The sequence below is a fragment of the Dermacentor variabilis genome, chromosome 8, assembly GCF_050947875.1.
Source record: "Dermacentor variabilis isolate Ectoservices chromosome 8, ASM5094787v1, whole genome shotgun sequence".
NCBI classification, from domain to species: Eukaryota; Metazoa; Arthropoda; class Arachnida; order Ixodida; family Ixodidae; genus Dermacentor; species Dermacentor variabilis.
In genome coordinates this window covers 139,247,095-139,270,562 of record NC_134575.1, presented here as the reverse complement: position 1 = coordinate 139,270,562, position 23,468 = coordinate 139,247,095, and the positions used below count along the sequence as shown (strand labels likewise).

Genomic DNA, 23,468 nt, shown 5'->3' with positions numbered 1-23,468 from the left:
TAAATAGGTCTTCCTACCCTTTTAACCTTATGTCACCTCTCTGCTTTTGTGCCACCAATCCTCAAATCGCCTTTTGCTAATTTCCACCGGATATTTATTTACATGAATATTATTATCTCTGAACCCTAGGGCCTCAGGAAGCGTGACTGTGGCCGCATCAACATCGGGATTGATACCACCACATTTTAGTATGAGGTGTTCTATTGTTTTTACAGATTTACCACACACAGTACATGTGTTTTTTTCTTCGTTAAATTTCTTTTTATAGCTCTGCGTTCTAGGACATCCTGACCTAGCTTCAAAGAGAAGGGCACTGCCTCTTGAGTTATCATAAAACGCTTCCTTCCTGAAGCAGTTCTGTAGGTAACTAGCGACACTAGTTACGTCGCTAGTTACCTACAGAACTGCTTAGCTTCACTAGTTTTTTCAGACCCCTTGTGCTTACGTAATTCTCAGGCACTAGTTCAGTATTTGAGAGAGGAAAATCCTGGTGATTGTACAGCTTTTAGTATAGATATCGAAGATTTATATTATTCTCTGCCGCATGACGGGTTGCTAAATTCCGTAAATGAGTGCATTAAAGAACAAGTGCAAGAGTCGGCTTTTGTTGACAGATGCGGTGTTTCCACGGGAGCTTTTCTAGAAATTTTTTCAATGTACTTGAAGTCGATGCTGACTGGGTGGAGATGGCGTTTTTCTGCAGAAATCAGGCATTTGTATTGGCTCAAAGGTTGCCCCTATTCTTAGCAATATTTACCTAAGTAAGGTTGACAACTGCTTAGAGAAAGCCTTAGGTGATAGCGTTATCAAGATATTTCGTTACGTTGATGATTACCTGATTTTCTGCAATAGGGAAGAATTCGATTCCGCTGCTACCTCAGTAAGTGAGCAATTTACTTTATGGAGGAGGATTAAAGTTTACCAAGGAATTTCCTCAGCGACGCGTAATTCAGTTTCTTGACATTTCCTTGGTCTTCGAACAAAATCATGTTTGTTGGCAGTACTCCCCAAGATCTTCGAAGCCGTTGCTAAACTTTCAATCCAAGCATTCCAAAGTAGTAACAAACGGAATTGCCATGTCGTGCCTTAAGTCTTCCCTCACCAGATCCTGCATGCACAAAATGAGTGGCAGTTTTAATGCGCAGGTCCGGCGCCTATTAGAAGCAGGTTATCATAGTGTAGCAGTAGTCACTGTGGCTGAGCGCCTAAAGAACTCGGTTTCGAGAGGGACGGACGTGATTACAGAAAGCAGTAATAGCAAAAAAAACAGAGTAGTGGCTATTCCGTATATTCAGTCAGTGTCGCACAGGCTTAAAAAAGTTGCAAGTAGATATGATGTTAATGTTGCTTTCACTGCTCCCAATAAGCTAGGTAAGATATACGCTGCCGTACAGAGAAAAAAGGAGCTGGTAAAAGGCAAGAAACGAACAGATATTTGTCCAGTGACAACACTTTTACTGACTTTTTACTGTCCAGTGACATTTTTACAACATTTTTACTGACTGTCGTATGGGTGTGGTTTACAAAATTCCCCTTAGCTGTGGCCAGTTCTACGTAGGGCAAACGGGACGGTGTATCAATCAGAGGTTAATGGAACATAAAAGGTCGTTAACCGGTGGATCGCCTTCTAATATTTCGCTACATTGCCGAGATTATAATTGCACGCCAGAGTTAGATGAACGCGCGATATTGTACAGGCATAAGAATGAAGATACGCGTCTTATGGTAGAGGCATGGCATATCAATAATGGTGGAAGTGCGTGCGTGAGTCAGCCTTCGATTACATTACACAAGGAAGAGATTAAGTGCTTTAACAGTTATCTCTCACGTAGATCGGCACGTGTACCCGACTGACACGTGGTGTTACCATTCCTGAGCATGCGCAGATGAGTTTTGTGTCTTCTTTCTTTTTTCGCCTCTGTGCTCCCTTCAGTTGCCAGTCGGCGTTCGTGTTGTCCACTTCTCTAATCTTGTGTCCTGTCTGCACGCCTCACTTCTTTTTTGCATAATGAATCCTTACCAACTTGCTCAGCTTTCTGTCGTTGTAAACTTTTATGACACGAGCCGTCTGTATATACATGGAAGTACTGGGGATATAATGAGTAAATCTGGAAGCACACCGTTGGAAGCAAGCTCGCCTGCATGAACTGATTGAGTCCAGAGTGCTCGAGTTAACTTCTGAAGCTGACTCGTCCAAAGACAGTCACATTGACCACATTTACTCCAAGGGAGAAGTATACGATAGTATCTCATACTACTTTCCGGCTGTGCACCGCGTAGTCCACCACAGCTGTGCACCACATGATCGAGTCCAGAATGACTCGATCAGCTCATGCAGGCGAGCTTGCTGCCAACGGTGGGCTTCTCTCGATTTCTTCAGTGTGTCTTGAACACACACAAGCACAGCACTGAGTGCACCCTCCACACTTCCACGCAGACCTCTCTTTAGAGGCGTGAAGAGACTAAGCAGTCGGAATATATGAGTAAAGTTTACACTTGAAAAAATACAGCTCGCTACTTCGATCAGGTGGCGGCGACAATGGGAAGGGACCGCGCCGGTCGGGCAAACAGCGTGACGAGCGCCCCCGCACGGCGGGAACCAGAAGAGCGCCACTCCGTGCGCCGCAGCTTTCAAACTGAAAGGACTCTGAAAAAGTTGCTATCACCCAACTGGCATCCCCCCTCTGGCTTCATTACTTATTTGTCACAGAGTTGCAACTAATAAAGAATAGAGCCACTCAGTTCCCCTAATTATTGTTCTTCAAGATGTGTCTGTGCCAGAGAATACTGAATCATCTAATAGTAGCCTACTTATCTGACTTGAAATAGTGTTGCAGCCATGTCTTGTTCTTCAGAAAGAAACAAACCATGTGTTATTGTAGTTAAATCTGTACATGTTTCTTGATGTTCTGCCTGCAAAAAAGCTGTTGAGAGTCACTGTGGCATCTCTTTTGCTCAGGCAGTCACATGGCAGCTTTGTATATGAACACTCTTGTTTCACTGCAAATGTCATTGATTCCGCATGAAGCTGACAGAGGGTAATAGTGGTGTATGGCAATGCTAGAAAGAATCCATGCGTCACTGGACTTTTATTTCTGCTCTGCTTGACATGTCGTAAGAAACAGCTCCAACACCTATTTACTGTGCGGCGAGAATTATGTTGCTGCCTGCCAGCTTTCACAAAATACGCCTCCATATATTTTGCTTCTTGCGATTGTACTGTTTGTTCTCTTGGGCCTTTCAGTGATAACACCTGTTGGACACTTTTGAGGTGGGAAGGATCTTGTTGTTTTTGAGGTCTGCATAAAAGCAGTGCCACACCTTTTAGAACACAACACTTTTTTTCTGTCTCTTTTTTTTCTGAACTAGATTACATTCAGGACAATGCAAAGCACACACAGCGATATCTAAAGGCCACACGACAGTTTACTGGGTTTCTCCAATAGGAAGCAGTGGAGTGTAAAGTGCTTTGGGAACTTCATTATGAACACCCAATGCAGTATAAGTCTGTAACCATGGGCATAATGTAGTGGGTTTAATTCCTGGCTCTGATGATGACTATTGTAGTGGATGCAGAACGCAAAAACATTCACGTGCTGCTCATTAAACCAGCTACAAGCATCAGCTTGGTGTTGCTGAAGGCTTAATTTCTGTTGAAACTGTGTGTATAAGTATTTTATGTAACAAAAAGAAAGTGCCATGGCATATGTACAGTATTGAAAAAATGTGCTCTCTTATACTTCCTGTACAATAATCACTAGAAACGTAGTGCGCATTGTGAAGCATTGCTAAGTTGCAGGGTTTCGAGCATTTTCCTTGTAAACGAAGTTTCACTACTGAAGTAATCGTAATTTCTACTGATGGAAGCATCGCCACATTAGCATTTGCAACACAAGTTTGGAGCAGTTGGGAAATTCTTTGAAATCTATGGCATTGGCGGAAAGTTGCCGAACTGTGCAAAAATTTGCACGTGAACTGGTCCATAAAAACTGAACACATGGTGCAGGAAAATGCTAGTTCACAGTTCAGTGCTCAGATTTACGAATGTGCCAGTTCTAAATCCGATATTTCCTGCCATACCTACATTGGCTGAATGACTGCGTCACCAATTTATTAAAAGACTTATTTGCAGACTTCATGCACAGCGTTGCACACACTATGCATGACCCTAAGTAAGTTTGTAGACTCTGAGGTCTCAATGAAAGTTCACGTGAAGGTGAATTTGGAAATATTTGTTAGTCTGCATGTTTGCCGCAAGTGAACTGCAACACAGCTGTTTTGAGAAGCAGTTGCTTACTTTGTCTGTTGCTGGCTATGCTGGTGTAGAAGGAAAGTATTTTGACAGTGAAGTTCCTGAAGACTTCATTGCCTGTTGTACTTTAACATCCTATCACTCAAATTTGTAATCAGTGAATGTTTTGCAGGTTAGTACTGTTCCCTGGGGATCATCAGAAACACTTCCAGGCTCATCTGAACACAGCTTTCGAGGCACAGGTAAGTTTGCAGTTTTGTAGGCTTTTATTAACATTTGTCTGCTTGCTATGGTATAGTTGTTGTTTATCTATGTATAACTCATGCAGTGCACAGAAAGCAAGTGTGCTTGAAGGTTTTAGTACTGACAATGAAACGGTTAATTTACAGTGGTGTCAAATTTTAGCACATGACGTCCCAGGAAAATTTACACATTTGCTGACCAAATGATTAAACAATCAATGGACAGCAGAAAGCATGTGCTTCAGTGATTCAAGGTCCCCGTTTGCTACAAGATTACGGGGTATAAGACGAAAAGCATCAATATCAGCGTGCAATATCACCAGTTGTCCACAAACGAGGCGGTTTCAGAAGTTGGACAGCTTCTGGATGTAGCTCGCTTGGCAGCTTAGGGCAGCACACCGTTTCTCAAATTTGGCTTCATCCTATTTCGTGAAGCATTGGTGCTCGTCTTCTTCACTGTACAGTGAATGAACAGCAGAAAGCACATGCTTCAGTGATTCAGTACACTGTTCATGTGCGAAGCATGAAAATCATATAATTAACTGCTGCATCATCTCCGTTCTTGTCTTGTCCTTTACATTAATTTTATGTTATGAAGCCATAGGAACAAGCTTAAGTTGAGTCTCTATTGCAGTTGACGGATTCTACATCGAGCACTATGCCTCTTAGAGGTTTTCTTAACCCTTCCTTATGTCCTGCTCTTCTCATCTGTGCCACTTGCGATTTCCATCTGCTTAGATTGATTGATAATGGCTCCTGAATCCCAACGGCGGACCACATTGCTGGCCCTTTTTTTCTGTCTTGTGGTCATTTTCAGCACCTCTACCTAACTGTGTATTTTGAGGCTTAGAGTCAAACAGAACTTATTATGAACTTTCTCCTACTAGCTTGTTCCCAGCGAGCACTGCCTGGATGCTATTTACTTCCCTAGGAACTTCTTTTGGGAGTGGTACAGCACGTCCGATGTGTCCAAAGTTTGTATGGTGGAAGGTTCTTGTCACTTTAACTAAGAAGTCGTCCACAGTGATTCCAAAGCAACCTGTGAAAAAGATCAGGGGTGCTGTCACCTCTAAACGTGAAGAAGTCCTTGGATGCTCACCATATGCTGTGGCTGTGTCCAGGGGCGTAGCCAGGGGGGGGGGGGGCTTATGGGGCTTCAGCCCCCCCCCGGAATTGTTTTGTGCTGTCATGCACCGCCTGCCAAAACAGCCCCTGTCGCCGGAAATCATTCCGGATTTTGTCTAGAATGTCTTTTTAAAGGACTTTTCGGCGTGATCATTGGGAACTCTGGCTAGATTTCGTGGCAAGGTCCTTGCACTGGGAGTCACATAACGCCAGGAGCCCCATCCAAGCACAAAGTTTCAAGGGCGTTTCGATGGCGAGTGGACTCGTCACGGCATCTCGTGGATGCCACGGAATCTGAGGAGCGCATGGATTTTAATTTCAAAACTTTATGTGTATACACTTCCCATAAACTTCTGATTCAAAAGGTGAATTGACATTTCGAAAGTCGCGTTTTACATTTTGAATTCCGGAACTTTGTGGCTTCAATGCTCTTATAAACATATGACTCCAAAGGTGCCCTGATATTTCTAAAGTCGTACATCGGACCACATAACGAGACAAGCCACATCAACATACTATCAGACAAGTTCACAAAGCACGCAGCGAGGTCCGATGAGACGAAGCATTGTGGTGGTTCATTTGCGCTGTCATGTCACAAAAAGAATATCAACATTTTTTTTTCACCTGCGTCAAAGCATCCATGTGAAGGCACTAAAGCCAGCAAAGGTAACTACGCTCTTATTTATTTTTCTACTTTGACTTTTATTCACGAGGACACATTGAGCCTCTTTAATTCTCTTGTTCTCACTACCCGCAGGCTGCCAGAGCCAGCCAAAGTGCTTGCATTTTTCTTGTGTTGCCACGACCACAGCGCGGCGCACTTCGGTGCGCGTTGTTCTTTTTTCTGGCCGAGTGGATTTTCACCTGGCAGAGTTTTGGACGCTTTCCGGCTAGCAGAAGAAAAAAAAAAGCAATGGTTGCTTGCTGGCATCAATATGGGGACTCGATGGATCGCAATGCGTTCGCTTGAGCGCAATCTCTTTGGAAAGTCTTGTCTCGCCGGTGTAGGGCACCGAGCTTTATGCATATAGTTCTCTGTGGATCAAGCGTCTCATGTTTTCTTCAATATTCCATCGGTAGGCCCAAAGTAGGCATTTGACTGTGGTCAACATGCTTTCCTTCACGTTTTTTTTTCATTTCGGTGCCACCACCCAGCAAAAGAAAAAGTAAAAACATTGTTGCGGCGCAGCGAATTGCCGCATGGTTAAAGTTCGATTTTATTACTGCTTCTTCTTTTGAAAAAGTAATGGGCCACGCGGCGTTTCAATTACTGGATACTCGTATTAGATTATTGCGATAGCAAATATATGGGCACTCCAGGCGCATTCCTGCCGTCGCCGTCTCCCTCATTTTCGTATAAAGTCCAAGGGCGATAACATCGTGAACGCACGCGGCATGCTGCATGTGCGAGTGAAAGCGTAGGGGGAGGGGTGGCATGGGTGAGCCGACGATGGTGGCTCAGTCTTCTGTGCGCAGGGGAGAAAAGCGGGGAGGAAGCACGCTGCCTTATGTCGAGTGCGATTATCAGGAAGAATGGGAGGAGGGGGGGGGGGGGCTTAGGATTCTGTGATCTGTGAATCTGTAATTTCGCAACATGTTTACTTGCCTTGTTTGACACAGTATGTATAGTGACTTTTTCTTAGATACCTAGATCTATAGGAGACCTATACGTATATTCATTTTTTTTGTTGCGAGGTTTTGTGTATACGTGCAGTGAACTTTGTTTCCAGTGACACTCTTTTGCCCTTTATCAAGCTGTATCTTCGCATTTGTATAATCCATTGTATATTTGCATTTCTAATGCACGAAGGCGAGTCAAATGAAAGTGAGCCAACCCACCCTGCGCAATAATGGTTCGGTTGATTATCTACGAGGCATGCGCGCGCGTAGCACACAGGCATCTCTCACTTACAAAATTGACACGCAGGTGCGAGGAAAAATGTTCAGTGCTCTCATACACTGGGTTGAACATGGTTGCGTGACATAATAGACGCTCCAAAAGTTCAAAGGCGTGGTTTCGTGATGTTTTTGACAACTGAAGATGTTTCCCAAAATGAATTTAGTAGCCGCACGGCTGCCTTTTACGTTGAACATTGCATTTCACTGGCCACTCTAAAGTGTTGGAGCAAACGGTTCAAAGAAGGACGTGAAAGCTGCAAAGACGATTCAAAAATTAAATTATTGGGTTTAACGTGCCAAAACCACTTTCTGATTATGAGGCACGCCGTAGTGGAGGACTCCGGAAATTTTAACTACCTGGGTTCTTTAACGTGCACCTAAATCTAAGTACACGAGTGTTTTCGCATTTCGCCCCCATCGAAATGCGGCCGCCGCGGCCGGGATTCGATCCCGCGACCTCGTGCTCAGCAGCCCAACACCATCGCCACTGAGCAACCACGGCGGGTTGCAAAGACGATTCAAGACGAGGCCACAGTTTCTGTGCAAGCACCCCCAACGTAATTGCAAAGGTTGACGAGCTGATTAGACGCGAACGGAGGATAGGCATAGAAAAACTGGCAGATTGTGTGAACATCAGTAATGGTTCGGTTCACACCGTAGTTCATGAACATCTCGTTTATTGGCTCTTGTATGCGCAATGGATGCCCAACGTTTTGAACCACCACCAGAAGACGGAGAGGTTCGGCGCTGCCTTGACTCATCTCATCCGGTATCACAATGAGTGTGACGACTTCTTGTCTGCAATTGTGACAGCGGGGACGAACCATGGTGCCACTACTACGAGCCTGAAACAGCTTACGGTGGAAACATTTGAATTCACCACCCCCAAAGAAAGAAAAAGCCATCATTTCTGCTGGAAAGGAGTTTTTGACTTCTTTTGAATCGTTAGGGGCCATTACTGATTGAATTCGCTAAACCTGGAGAGGCTATCAGTCGTTCGAGTTGAAAAGCCGGATCGGCTGCATGTCGCAATGAAGAACAAATGACGTGGAAAATTGACGAATGGGGTCATCTTGCTCCACGACAATGCCCGTCCCCACGTCGCAGTGTGGTTAACAGAAAACTGGCAAAGTTCAAGTCTGAAACGCTGCAGCATCCGCCATACAGCCCAGACTTGTCGCCTTGGGACTTCTACATTTTGGGGCAATTGAAAACACAGCTCAAGGGAACCTCAATTCGTGTCGGACGATGACGTAAAAGAGTCAGTTGCAGACTTTTTGAAGCAGCAACCCAAGGAGTTTTATAAGACGGGAATTACGCGACTCGTTAATCAGGGGGACAAATGTCTAAATGCTCGTGGAGGCTACTTTTGAATGAAGTACCCCGTTTGTCATATATTTGCAGTGGCTCACTTTCATTTGCCTCGCCCTCGTATATGTTGCAGAACTCCTGCTGTTTATACGTGCTCTCTGTTGGGACTACAATTTCGGTGCAATTACAATACACAACCGGTGACAGCGTCTCCTGCGTAATACATTGGAACAAAGGAAAACGTCATTGAGATTTTTCCCTGGCCATTGCATATGTACAAAAATGTAATCAAAGTTCTTGAATGACAAAGTTTCATCAAAATATTTGTCCTTAACAAGTTCATTTCATGGCCTTCACGTTTTTCATATCAGTAACATGCACTGCTTTGCTGGTTTCGAACTGATATATTTCATAAGTTTGTGTGAGATTTTCTTTACTTATAATATGGACAAAAAACATGGAAGCATTGATATCAGTTATTTCGGGCTCAATTTTTGGGACATAAGAGTATATTTTTTACAAAAGGAATACATATTTTACTTGTCTTGACAGTGCATAGCGTTCAAGAATTTGTTTGCAGCATCTTTGGCAATGGTAATGCCGTTTTTCATGTATTTGGTCCCTCGACAAAGTCAATAAGGAGGAGGCCGAGCTGGCCTAGGCCAGCCTGTAGACAGTTATTTATGGATGATGAGTTCCAGAGGCCCCTTTTGCAGCTTCTTTACGAAGAAGGCCTGCACACATTCATTTAAAAGCCAACTGCAACGAAATGTCACTTGGGCTAAATTGACTATAAATGCCGAGCGTACATTCTCAAAGTAATCTTGGCAAAGCTACAGGGCTGATAATTGCCTAACTTTGTTATTAGCAGGTATTAAATAGCGCCTATACAGAATACATGTGCACGTGGCGGCAAAGCAGTAGCAATGCGGATATGGCGGATATTGAAGAACCCTACGCAACTGTTGATCTCTCAGTTGCACCTAGGCAGCCAGGTGCATCACTCACTCATCCTTTGCTAGTTGGTGGCATCTCTCTCGACGTGCATTCTCCCTGTTGCGCTCATAATGTTAGCTGTTGCAAGAATGCCAATGCATTGCATGGCCATCGGGTGCTCGAATACATACTCGAACATGAGCGATGGCTGTGTAGTACACAACGCTGAGTAGAGGAAGGCTGAACACATCTTTCCTGTCCCTGCTTTTAGAGGGCAAGCGTGCACCGTGGTGCAGCAGGCAAGTGTGGCACGGATGAGCCAATGCGCACAAAGCATGTAAACTGCAGTTGAATAAGCTGCACAAGCTACATTTTAGCAGCACATAAGAAGCCAACAAACACTGACACCAAGGACAACATAGGGGAAGTTACTTGTACTTAATAAATGAAATAAGGAAACGATAATTTAATGGAAATGAAAGTGGATGAAAAAACAACTTGCTGCAGGTGGGGACCGAACCCACAACCTTCGCATTTCGCGCGTGATGCTCTACCAATTGAGCTACCGCAGCGCCGTTTCCCCATTCACTTTCTTGGGTATTTATGTTTCCTAGTAGAACCCTGCGAGTGTTAGCCAGCGCCACCACTCACAGACCTTGGCGGCGTACGTGGAACGTCCTTTCTGCCGAAGGCGTCACGTTCTCCTGACGCTTGCGGCAGAAAAGACGTTCCACGTCCGTCGCTCAATTGGTAGAGCATCGCACGCGAAATACGAAGGTTGTGGGTTCGGTCCCCACCTGCGGCAAGTTGTTTTTTCATCCACTTTCATAATAAAAAACTAAAGAAATCGGGCCCCTCGGTTAACCCCCTTCCTTCTCGTTTATTTCAACAGCACAGTCACTTACCCATCAAGATCTGCTTGGCAAATGCTTTCTCGGGTTGACTATAAGTACTATATGCCGCGATGGCACATGAAAAATAAAGGTAACATTCGAAGGTAACGTGTGTATTCAAGAGTAATATTATCGAGCGATCATTTCCGGTAGTCATCTTAAAAATATTTCATGCGTCTGTACATCGGATGCATTGAAGTAAGCGAACGGAAGCCTTTGTGACACAGCGCCAGAAACGAGCCGGAACCGCATGCTGCATTTGTCACGAAGGAGAATGCAACGCGGCTATCATGGTGTAGATGCGGCGGCAAGTCATGCAGAAATGCAATGCCACCAGAGCTAAATGGGCGAAGTTTTATCACAGCCGCAGTCTAATCTGTCTGGCCATGAGTTTACGCACACTTAGTACTGAGCCCCCTCTAGCCCAGCTGTGCCAAGCCTCAGCTACTTACCATCCTTTACTACAGATGCTGGGATTAGCATTATGAAACATAGTTCCAGCGCACATTTGGACACGGACGAGGAGAGAAAGACAACACGAAGCCGGACTTCAACTGAATTTTATTCATGGAAAACAGGGCTTTATGTACTCAGGGGGAGGGGGTGGGGGACTGCTAGTGCGCAGGACCACTAAAAAATATTTCCTTGGTCTAGGCAAAGGTCATCAGAGGTGTCAAAACAAAAAGAAAAAAGAAAAACTTTTCCCTCTCTTTTTTACTTCACTCAGTGCAATCTTGTTCATCTCCCGCCCTACCTTGCTGATTCGACACACCCGTTTGCCCTGAGATAATCAATTTCTTTTGTCCCGAGTGCAACAGAAGGAGCACTGACACAGTAATCGTTTTCATTGTAGATACAAAACGCTTCAAATATTTCCCGGTGTTTCTGATTGCTATATTTGCGCAACACGCGTGTTCGTTCGAAAAACACCTTGCATGCTGGCTTGTGCGACCAACGGCGAATGTGGTCGGCTAAATGACCAGCGCCACTTAGTGATGTAGCATTCCTGCGATGCTCTAGCAAGCGTTCATTCAGACAGTGCCCGGTTTGGCCAATATAGCATTTCCCACAGGCGAGGGGAATACTGTACACAACGCCGACGTCACATTCAACGAGGGCTTTGGTGTGCTTTATTTTGCAAGCTGGCTTCTTCTGGGATTCGTTTACTAGGCGACACATTCGTCCCAGCTTTTCCGCTGCTGCGTGTTGTGTTCTCAGCAGCGGAAAAGCTGGGACGAATGTGTCGCCTAGTAAACGAATCCCAGAAGAAGCCAGCTTGCAAAATAAAGCACACCAAAGCCCTCGTTGAATGTGACGTCGGCGTTGTGTACAGTATTCCCCTCGCCTGTGGGAAATGCTATATTGGCCAAACCGGGCACTGTCTGAATGAACGCTTGCTAGAGCATCGCAGGAATGCTACATCACTAAGTGGCGCTGGTCATTTAGCCGACCACATTCGCCGTTGGTCGCACAAGCCAGCATGCAAGGTGTTTTTCGAACGAACACGCGTGTTGCGCAAATATAGCAATCAGAAACACCGGGAAATATTTGAAGCGTTTTGTATCTACAATGAAAACGATTACTGTGTCAGTGCTCCTTCTGTTGCACTCGGGACAAAAGAAATTGATTATCTCAGGGCAAACGGGTGTGTCGAATCAGCAAGGTAGGGCGGGAGATGAACAAGATTGTACTGAGTGATGTAAAAAAGAGAGGGAAAAGTTTTTCTTTTTTCTTTTTGTTTTGACACCTCTGATGACCTTTGCCTAGACCAAGGAAATATTTTTGAGTGGTCCTGCGCACTAGCAGTCCCCCACCCCCTCCCCCTGAGTACATAAAGCCCTGTTTTCCATGAATAAAATTCAGTTGAAGTCCGGCGTTCGTGTTGTCTTTCTCTCCTCGTCCGTGTCCAAATGTGCGCTGGAACTATGTTTCATTATGGTAATCATAACCAACTAGCCCAGCTGTCCATACTTAGCGTACTTACAGATGCTGGTAGTTGTCTGATCGGTCGACGAGCCCGGCGCATCCAGCGTGCCAGGCAGCGGCCCGTGAAGTCAGATACACCTTGCCGGAGACGCTAAGATCACCAGAATTTTACCCTGTGCTTTAAACATGAGCTGCAGCAGTGTGGCAGTCAGTCGTTGCCGCAGCGCTAGCAGACAAGTGCGTGGCGAGCAAGCGCTTATTTGTTTTTCAAAGGTGCAAACGCAACGCGTTCGCTGCACTGAACCCAACCTGTATAAAGGCCAGCATGCTCATGGTCAGCCAAGATAGCGCGTGATGCACCCTGTTCCAGCTGATCCGGGGTGCGATAGGACATGTTAATTCCCGCACCAGCCACACTACTGTAGGGCATCCATTCTTCGCCGATTTAGTGTAACTGCGTCACGTGTGGATCGCGTCCGCATTGAGCTGGACTACACAGCACCTTTAGCCTGGCCACCCCATTGCGCTCTTCGAGCGTAGGCAGAACGCATCGAGGTCCTGCTTTTCAACGTAGACAGCCAGGTACAGAAAAACGGCTGTACTGTACTCGGATAATACTTCATTAAAAGAACATCGCAGGTGCGCAACAGCGTTGCCATAGCGCATGAAGCAGCTAACAAAGTATACTAACTCTTTGGCTAGCAGACGTGCGGGATTTGTTTGCTGATGGACCAGAACGGAATACAAGCAACAAAAGCCATAGCCTCCTCACAAGGAGGCCTTGGGAAGGCAAACAGCACAGGCGCTGGTTCTGCACATTCTTCACTGTACGTAATTTCTGCCGGGCGACAATGGCGGCGTTTTTTTTTCGGTTTCAGTATGAAAAACATGACTTTTTGGGAGCTCTTTGTGATGCATTGACCTGTATATTGAGTGTAAGATTTTGCACAGAGGCTACTGCATATTTAAATTACCTGAAACGGGGAGTTTTATGCGGTCGAAAATTTCGTTGCAGCTGGCCTCTAACTGTAATATGCTGTATTACAGCCTGTGCAGTAAAAATAAGCCTTTAGTAGTTGCCTAAAGTATTGCATAGCTCCTAGAAAAGACAACTTCATTTGTGGATGATAGACGATGCCCTTTCTTTGGATCTTGCAAGTGCAGAAGCTGTCTCAAAGTGAAGGTTTCTTTGCCTCTTCTCCCCAATTTCCGGGTTACTGTGTATATGCTTCTGGGTATGTGCCTGAACAGACAACTTGTGCCATTAAGTATGTGAAGCTTGGCAGCTACCTGTGTGTAGACGAACATTCTTGGATAATCTTCCAGAATGGGTATGTGTCACTGGGTAGGGCCCAAACGGAGAAACAGAAGAAGTGGCAAGACGTGTAGAAGTTGTAAACGGGGAAACCCGATAGGTCAGCTACAGAGACGTGATAAACATGGCATCAAAAGCAGGCAGATGTGAAGAAAGAATTTAAGTGAGCAGAATGGCACCAGAGCGTGTATTGAGTGAGGAGCACTGAGCAACATATACGCAAAGAAGGCGGAGAGGCATGTTAGGGAATGTGAAAGAAAGGTTTGCTTATCACTGGCTCACACATATGCATGGGATCCGATGACTTCTTATCTTTTAAAGCTGTGCAAATGTTGTGGTCTCAATGTGTAACACACTGCAGAAATTTTTTGAAGAAGCCTTTATGATGGAGAATGAGGCTCAGGACAGACATAAGAGAATGCAATAGAAAAATGATATTAAATACAACCTATAGCATCACCATAAAATGCCAAAACTTACAACAAACTACCAGCCAAGAGTTTTCAAAGAAGCTCGTACAATGAACAGGAGCAAGAGGGTCATAATGTATTTAAAATGCGTTCATCGAAACCATAGTGTTGACCAGGCGCCACTGACTCTGACGTCATGTAGAATGGCTGGCATTGTGGCAAGGAATCTGCAATCACTAGTTCTAATATATATGCCCTGGCCCAAAACTGGAGGCAACATCAGGTCGACACACCTAGACCAGTTGGACGTGCCTGCTTAGCCCATGGAACGTAGCTGCAGGAGCTGGGTGGCAGCCTCCAATAGAGTGTCTTCTACTGAACTATTGGCTGGCACGAACTCTAGGCCGACTGTTGCCCTAGCTGTCCCAGTTTGTAGCTGGGCTTATCCCTTATGCTATGTGCCTTTCTACCTTTTCGGCTGTTATCGCATGATGTTGCATATCACTGCCCAGCCAGTGCGCGCATTCCTTTTGTACGGATCACGTGATCCCTTGTCTATATAAGTGCACTGTCAAATAAATGGTCATCCTTTTGCCTGTTGGAATGCTCCCTGTCCGCTTTATTGCACTGGCGACGAAGATGGGATGTGCCCGCTTCCACTAGCCCAGTACGGAGGCATTATCATAGACGATCGGCGGTCGACAGCCACGAAAGGAAAGCGGCGGCAGCCATGGCCCGGAACGGATGAAATTGTCAGTAACGAGTTAACGCACGGTAACGGTAACGAGTCACCGGTAACGGTAACCACAGCGACGAGTTAACGCAGTCATCGGGAGAGCGAACCGATAAATGTACAGTCACTTCACTGGAAATGGCGCGACTAGGGGAGCTAGACGAGTACGACGAGAATGATCAGAATATTGAATCCTATTTAGAACGCTTTGAGAGTTTCGTCACAGCAAACGATATCGAAGAGGAAAAGACGCTGGCCGTATCCTTGAGCATGATAGGACCACGAACGTGCGAGGTGCTCAAAAGTTTGTTAGTACCTGCCTTTCCTGGGGACAAATCCTTTGAAGAGGTGACAGTGCTATTGAAGAAGCATTATAATCCAAGCTGTTTGGTCATCGCCGAACGTTGCGAATTTAACAGGCAAGCACAAGAAGGACAAGAAAGCATTGAGGACTGCATAGTGGCCTTAAAGAATTTAGCAAGGAAGTGCGATTCCGGTCTCTTTTTGCAAGACGCACTGCGAGATAGATTAGTGGCAGGCATAAGATGCGAAGAAACGCAACTCGCCTTGTTTGCTGAAGAAAATTTAACCTTTGAAAAGCCGTGCAAGATAGTCTTGGACCGGGAGCAGGGCGCGACAAGCAGCGTTACTGCACGCAGAAGGCAAGGAAGCGGTGCTGCATGCCATGGCGATAAAAGGACAAGGAACTGAAAAGAAATGGAAGCTTCGGAAGTTCAAGGACGTCAAGTGAGTCTGCGAAAGATGTGGCAAGGCGCATGCCGCTAGTGTTTGCTGGTATAAGAATGTACGGTGTCACAGCTGTTCACAAATTGGCCATTTACAGAAGATGTGCCTCAGTAAGCGCAGAGAACTAAAAGGCTGCGAACGTGGTGGACTGCTCTGATAGTGACTCTGAATTTGAGGTGTACCATGTTATTAATACAATCCGTTCTGCATACGAAGGGCAAGTAAACATAAAAGGGGGAAGACATGTGCATACAGATGTATACGGGAGCTGCTGTAACCCTAATTCCTGAGAGTGTTAGGCTGAACGCATTTCCTCGTGTCAAGTGCGAGTCATTGCGAGTCACCCTAAGAACATACACTGGGGAACCCGTTCCAGTGAAGGGGCAACGCAACGTTTTCGTTATGACGGGAAACCAGTCTGCGACTGCCAGTTATCATTGTCAAAGATCACGGCAAACAGCTTCCACTGCTGATGGGGCGAAATTGGCTTGAGAGGCTAGGGCTTGACTGGAAAAGTGTCTTGTCTGTAAATGTAAGCGACGCTAGCAAAGTGGAAGCAGTGAAACAAAAGTTCCCAGGGGTGTTTTCTAAGCAACCCGGAGTAGTAAAGAACTATCAACCAAGGATAGTTCTAAATCAGAACTGTACGCCAGTCTTTGGCAAGGCCAGAAACGTTTCATATGTGCTACGAGATAACATAGAAAAGGAGCTGGAAAAGCTACAAAGAAACGGAGTTATACGCCGTGTGAAAGCGATTGGGCAACGCCAGGGATTGTGATTCAGAAGAAAGATGGCTCGTTGAGATTGTGCGGAGACTACAAAGTGACAATTAATCCCGTGCTAAAGACTGATCACTTCCCTTTGCCTCAACCGGGAGACTTGTACTCTGCAATAGCGGGTGGCAAGATGTTTTGTGTGTAGGATCTTTCGGCCACGTATCAGCAGATTCCGCTTAATACCGAGTCTCGACCACTGTTAACCGTCAATACACACATGGGACTTTGCGACAGCGCTTACCGTTCGGCGTAGCCAGCACACCAGCCATTTTTCAGTCATTCATGGATGAGGTGCTCAAGGGAATACCGCACGTGGGATGTTACATAAATGACGTCATTGTGGCGGGAAAAAACTTCGCTGACTGCCAAAAGACGTTGGAACTAGTCCTGCGGCTGCTTAATAACAACGTGACTCTGAAAGAAGAAAAGTGTAATTTTTTTCAGAATACTGTGACTTATCTAGGTTACACTGTGTGCGCTGATGGTATCTATCCCATGGAAGAAAAGATAGAGGCGGTCACGGAAGCGCCAGAGCCCACTTGGAAAATGGAGCTAACGGCTTAACTAGGCATGTTTAACTTTTATGCGAAGTTTTTAAGCAACATTGCCGGCGTTTCAGAACCATTGTATCGTATGTTGCGCAAGGGCGAAAAGTGGTCATGGACATGGGAGTGCAGCGAAGCTTTTGCTGCTACGAAGCAGTTGCTTGTCAAAAGTACTGTGCTCTTTACGACCTAGCGAAACCAATAGCTCTGTCGTGTGATGGTTCGTCGTGTGGGTTGGGTGCTGTTCTTTTTCATGAGACTGCAGAGGGACAAGAGAGGCCAGTGGTGTTTGCGTCTAGAGGACTTACATCAGCCGAGAAGAACTATGCTCAGGGTGAGCGGGAAGCATTAGCACTGATGTTAAGGTTAAAAAAAATTCACCGCTACTTGTATGGAAGAAAGTTACTGCTCGGCATATTTGGCCGAGACAAACCTGTGCCTACACTTGCTGCAGCTCGAATGCAAAGAGAGGCAATTACGTTGGCAGCGTACACGTATAAACTAAGATATTGGAATGGAAGAACCGTTGAAGTGGCTGATGCTCTGTCCAGGCTACCACGGCCTATTGTAGCGGCCGACGAGCCTCCCGAGTGTCTCTTGCTTTTTGACAGCATGCCACTAAAATCTGATGACGTGGCTAAAGCTACCAGACGTGATCTCTCCTTGTCTCGCGTGATGCACTTCATTCTAAATGGCTGGCCTTCGCGGAGCTTCGAAAAGCTGATACCATTTAATTCATGTCGCAATGAGCTATAAGTAGAGCAATAATGCATAGCATGGGGATCAAGGGTGATCATACCTGATAAGCTTCGGCTAATGGTCTTGCATCAATTGCATGAAGACCACCCTGGAGCTAGCCGCATGAAAGTGCTAGCAAGAAGCTTTGTGTGGTGGCCAGGTCTCGACCTTTCGATTGAGAGCTATGTTTGACGGTGTCGGGTGTGTCAGGCCGTTCAGAACGTGGCTTCACCGGTTCCCTTGCAGCCATGGAATTATCCCACAAAACCCTGGCAACGCGTGCACGTCGACTATGCTGTAAAAGGCTGCCAGGCGCTGTTAGTCCTCGTCGGCCTGTTCTCGATATGAATCGAGGTCTGGCCTGTGTCATCCGCTACTGTTAACAAAACCAATGAAAAGTTACATTGTGTGTTTGCCGCTTACGGTATACCAAAGGTACTGGTAAGTGATGATGAACCGCAATTCATTACTGAAGGATTCTCAAGGTTCTTGAGTGTGAACGGTGTAAGGCATGTTAAGGCGCCGCCGTATCATGCGGCTTCTAATGGAGCGGCCGAGCGTTTAGTGCAGACAACCAACAACGTCATGTAAGACAGTTGAAGCAGGTCTTACATGACGAACTTAGCTACAAGAAGCATTCCGTCCTGGAGTGTTTGGACTGCTATCTTATGAGTTATCGAAATACTCCACGCAGTACCACTGGCCAGGCCCCGGCAAAATTGTTTTTGAAAAGACAGACACAGGTGAAGCTCTCTTTGCTAAAACCAGATTTTACGCGCTCCATGCGGGAGCAGCAATAGCGCATGAAAGGACAGTGATGCTTCGCGTGGGGTTCCTCGACGTTTTGCTGTGGGGGACGCTGTGTGGGTAAAAACTGTTCGAGGAGAACGAGTGTCGTGGGACAATGGTGTCGTGATGCAGGTTGTTAGCCCCGTTACCTATGTGGTGAAAGTATTGCAGGTGGTGCGATTTACTGATGTGGAGCACATCAGAGCCCGCTACGCAAGCTCGGGTTCCTCAAGCTTTCCGCCTGTACAAACTTCTCCTACAGCCTGGGATGACACAGCTCATCGGTCTGTTCCGATGTCTAGTGGACCAGTCGCCGTGCCACCTCTCGCGGTTCCAGGCGCAACAGAGTGTGCAAATTATTTCATCAGCTTCTGGTACCTGAATCGCCCACACCTGGAACAGCTGCCCCCCGGCTCGTCGAACCAACCAGACCCTGCATTTACAGCCGAGCTGCAAATTCTTCGTCGTAATGCACGTGTGCGACGTCCCCCGAACAGATACCAACCCAGGGACTTTCGGAATCAATCTAAGGGGGAAGAAGTGTTATAGCGTGACGTCGCATGTCAGCGCCCGCATTCCTTTTGTATCGGATCATGTGATCCCTTTTTTATATAAGTGCACTGTCAAATAAACGGTCATCCTTTTGCTTGTTGGAATGCTGCCTGTCCACTTTATTGCATTGGCCATGTAGCTCCTCGAGCGTTTCTTGTTCTGTTTTGCCATTTTAATCACAGTTATTTCCTTTCTTGGTCACCATTATTCTTTTCTATATTGGTTCCCTTGATCCGTGAGAGTAAATGAGCTTAAGTTCAGGCGCTGTTTGCACTCTAGACTGTATTGGAGAACCTCGTTCATGTGTTTTTGATAAAAACATAAGAAAATGTGCTAACTGGGAAAATGTATAATCTTAAGTCACTAAAAGGTTTGGCATAGTGAACTGTAGCTTGCATCTACGTAGCGTGAAGTGTTGTGCAAATCATTGTAGCACGAGATGCTGACGTAGGCCGAGCTCGAGGCGCTCGAGCGATCCGAAATGCATGCTGCTGTTTCCCTGTTGCATAGTGTTTTAAGACAGTGGTGTAAAATCGAAGCGAAATCGAGCTGGTGGGCGGCACCAAAATACAATGGTGCCAGAGTGAAACATGATGCTCACTTTGCACCTCTACAGCAGGGAACGGCAGCCCATTTTGATTATTGCTGATAAAATTGTGCACTAAGAAAGTAAGGTTGCTGGCGATAAGTGCGAATGCGGGGCGTGGTGAACTGTAAGGAAATTTGCTGGTACCAGAATAGGAAACGGAGTGCGCACCTGCATTTTTATGTAACATGGACAGGCATGTAGTGCAAGAAAGCTGCTGAAGCGGGCAGCTGTTATACTTGATTGCAGGTGCCTCGCACCTTATCTTGTTTACGTGGCATCTAGCGGCTGGAAAAGGTATCATACGATCATAGTTTGGTGATGTACTGTACATTGGTGCCGAAAGATCGTGTTTTCTAGGAACGTATAAACTGGTAAAAAAGAAGCATAACTGTATTGTATCATTTTTTGTCTTCTTGGCGCCGGGAAATGATATGCAGCGGATTCAGATCATCGAGGTACTACTGTATTTTGACTGTGCCCCTTGCTGTGGGTTATATAATAACGTATTTTCTTTTCATTTCTGCCCAGACTCTGGAGATGCAACTACGATTGACAGTGAGCAGCACGTCGCCTTTGCGACGGAGCAGCATTCCGTGGCCTTCTCTGCTGCACAAGGGGAGCCATGTGCACAGTGCAAGACCGTGATAGTTCTGAATTCCATGTTGTGCTCCGTTGGAGTAGGGTGCACATGCGCACAAGCCAGCGTGGGAAAAGCCTGTACAGGCACGCAGACAACTGCATCCACTGCAGCCCTGCATGTGGATAAGAAAGGTGATTGCAGTCTTCTAAGCCTGGAAGCATTTAGAGATGTAGCTTTTTCATAAAGCTGCATTTTGCTTGAATAACTACCCGCAATCACATACGTAACGATTTTACGTTTGCATGCACTGGCTCTTATATAGGTGTCACAGTTAACTTTAGCAGCGGTGTTAAAAAACACTGGTGAAATATGTGATTATGAAATAGACAGTACTCGATCATCAGTCCCATTCCGTTGCCAAGATCATTTTTGTGCTGATTACTCTGCTAATAAGAGGAGATCGATTTTAGTATTTTCTAATTCAATGCGTGCTTTTGGATGGCAAAACTCTTGCTGCACTTTAAAATAGCTCATTCAGTCGTTTTTATTGTGCTCTGTCCTGCATAATAACTTTTATGTGTTTGCTTAAAGCCTGGTAAATCCATGAAGTGATACATTATCTTGAGCTTTCAAAGGTGATTTCAAGGAGCTAATTTTGCTCATTACCTGAATTGGCAACCTCCTGGTCATTGCGATAAGCTGCAATTGTCACATGGAACACTTCACTCACGATCGGTGGAAGCAAACACTGACAGCTTGCCACTTCAAGTGGTTGCCAATTTGGGCAATCAGTGGAGTTAGTGGTTCCTTCAAACCTCTTTTGAAACCATCGGTGTCACGGCTTGCGGTCGCATAACTATGCGGCACATTTTCTATCTTGTGCACTATAAGCACAGAAAAAATAATCATGCAGAGCATAGCGAGAAGAAAACTGTTGAATGGGCGTTTTAGGATGAAATAACAGTTTTCCCATTAGAAGCCACACCCTGGATAAAAAAAGAAGCTCATTTAATTAATATTCTTTAATTGGCTAGATAATTAGCACGTATATATTATCTTGGTGGTGGATGAGGATCTGACTGAAAATCGTAGATCCCATAATCATATATAGTAGCATTCTTTTTTAACTGCTAACATTAGCTGGGACATCCTGTGCAAGATATCCTGTATAGGTCAACCTATGTACACGGGCTGATTTAAAATAATATTGTACAAAGCACGGCTGGTCGACCTTTTCAACAAGATTATATGTCATTGCTTATGACAGGGTTAGAGAGATCCGCACATATTTTCACCAAGAAAAAAAAATGTTCAATTGTAAAAGAAAATTATGAATAAGAGCAGGCAGTGCACATTTAGTGCACACTGGCTGCTGTAGCCAGGTTTGATTGACTATGCCTTCAGTAATACCCCTACGACCCTGGCAGGACCGGCATAATCGAGTCCAGCAGGTCGAATTGAATGTGGGGCAGAAAAGAATCTGTGGCAGATGTATCTTACATTGAGCAACTGATACATCAAAGCCAGTGACGCTGTAGGATCCAGTTCTTACAGCCTTCATTGAATGTACCGGGGCAGGGATCTTCAGTGGTGATTGCGGTGATTCTTCGATGGAATCGTCACCAATGTCCTGGCCATGTGGCTACTATGTGGATCCCATGCAGGTTTCATTGCTGGACCATGCCATCAGCTTTCACTGCTGCAGCACCCGTTCAAATTCCTAGCTGACCTACAACGTGGAGCCAATAAAACGAGGTGTGAAAAAAATTTCAATTGCACATTACTGGCTAAAAAAGACATACAAGGAAGTTATCTGTTCGAATAAGGTACACGCAATGTATAACTTTTATTTTGCAATCATTGATAATTGCATTTCAAAGTAAATTTCAGGCTCTGACTCGGGTTGCGTTGCTGGCTATTCTTTGATTAAAGTTTGTTATAGAGCATGCCACCTAGTGGCTGGCCTTCACCATAACATGAAAACAGCGGCGGGATTCCGCTCAACAGCTTCGCTTTGAAGTGCCAAAATAAACCCCTGATTTGTTTGGCAGTATTTGCCTCTTTTTAACATGCCGCCCAAATTAAACGTGCACTCACTTTTTGTAACTTGCCTCTGATTCTGGCAATCAGAAAAAGATGAAATCACCAAATTTTACCTTGACAGAATAGACATTTATTCACACTTAATGTCTGTCGTCATCACTCTCGGACAGTATTTTATCCTTGTCTATGAATCACAACCTGGCATTCTCTGTACCGTTCACTGCATGTTAGATATTCTGCATTTATCAAACGACTCCCTAACAATCGCAAACAGGTCCGTGTCCCCACGCCTAAATGACTCCTGCGGCCCATGAAATTCTGTGGAATGTGAAAAACATGGAAAAAACATAAGATGCGAATTATTGCTAGCTTAGCACATAAATTATGCAACTTATCTTGAATTACCTTCCATAATAAAAGACTGGAGGCAGCTCATCACCATCATGCTGCCAGAGAACTTGTTCTGCCTCCATCTTGGGGTGGCAATGGCAATGACACTGGCTATGCTGGTTCTGACCAGAGGCTGTTGTAAATGTGGCAAATGTAGTTTTGGTTTGGTATCTGATTTACCATGCAGGTAATTTTCAGACCAATTTTCTTGGAGAAATACCACTACGGAAGAAATTGGTGAATACTGTAATAATTCATTGTGATCTTCTGAAGGCAGGTTGCAAATGGATGTTTTTGGCAGGAGGCAGCTTATGTCTGGCGCATTCCCTGTCCTGTACACACTGCAAAGAAAAACTCTGCTGCTCTTGGTGTCATTATTGGAGTTGGGTGTGGGCATGCTCACCAGTCAGATTCAAATTATCTGGCAAAGGCCAATTTGTCAATGACAAAGACCATTCCACTCGTAGAAATGTATGAGTGATGCTCTGCCTGTTGCTCATTCCTTACTTTCTCTTCTTTTCGCCGTGCACTTATGGTGATTTCTCAGTATTAGTGTTTAGCCGTGGGGGTGCCGACAAAGAGTAGTGGTGACTAGAACAGTTCAGTGTCACGTGCACACCGACTAATTTCACAGGTATGGCGTTGGTGAATGACAGAGGGCGTGAGTGGAACTGAGT

General features: G+C 45.4%; 3 protein-coding genes across 6 annotated transcripts in view; 2 read left to right on the top strand and 1 right to left on the bottom strand.

Annotated features, from left to right (window-relative positions):
• The window catches only part of LOC142590614 (uncharacterized), a 60,812-nt gene that overhangs the window by 35,600 nt on the left and 1,744 nt on the right, over positions 1-23,468 (top strand). For 3 of the 4 annotated variants that reach the window (XM_075702934.1, XM_075702935.1, XM_075702933.1), the window contains exons 3-4: positions 4,425-4,494; positions 20,307-20,549. In XM_075702934.1, coding sequence (XP_075559049.1) covers positions 4,425-4,494; positions 20,307-20,549 — 313 coding nt within the window. Of the gene's footprint in view, positions 1-4,424; positions 4,495-20,306; positions 20,550-22,022; positions 22,114-23,468 lie in introns of all 4 variants that reach the window. The other variant, XM_075702936.1, reaches the window with a different exon arrangement.
• LOC142591304 (uncharacterized) lies at positions 15,181-16,061 on the top strand. Its single transcript, XM_075703632.1, has one exon. It carries the CDS (start codon positions 15,181-15,183, stop codon positions 15,751-15,753), a length of 573 nt encoding a protein of 190 aa, XP_075559747.1. The 3' UTR covers positions 15,754-16,061.
• LOC142590615 (B9 domain-containing protein 1-like) overlaps positions 21,851-23,468 on the bottom strand; it is a 95,641-nt gene continuing 94,023 nt past the window's right edge. The window contains exon 8 of the mRNA XM_075702938.1: positions 21,851-22,087. Within this exon, the coding sequence (XP_075559053.1) occupies positions 22,045-22,087 (43 nt within the window). The 3' untranslated portion in view covers positions 21,851-22,044. The remainder of the gene's footprint in view (positions 22,088-23,468) is intronic.

Bases quoted from the DNA above. Each gene is read 5' to 3' on its own strand.
- LOC142591304 (XM_075703632.1), top strand. From the start codon at position 15,181: ATGGCGCGACTAGGGGAGCTAGACGAGTACGACGAGAATGATCAGAAT.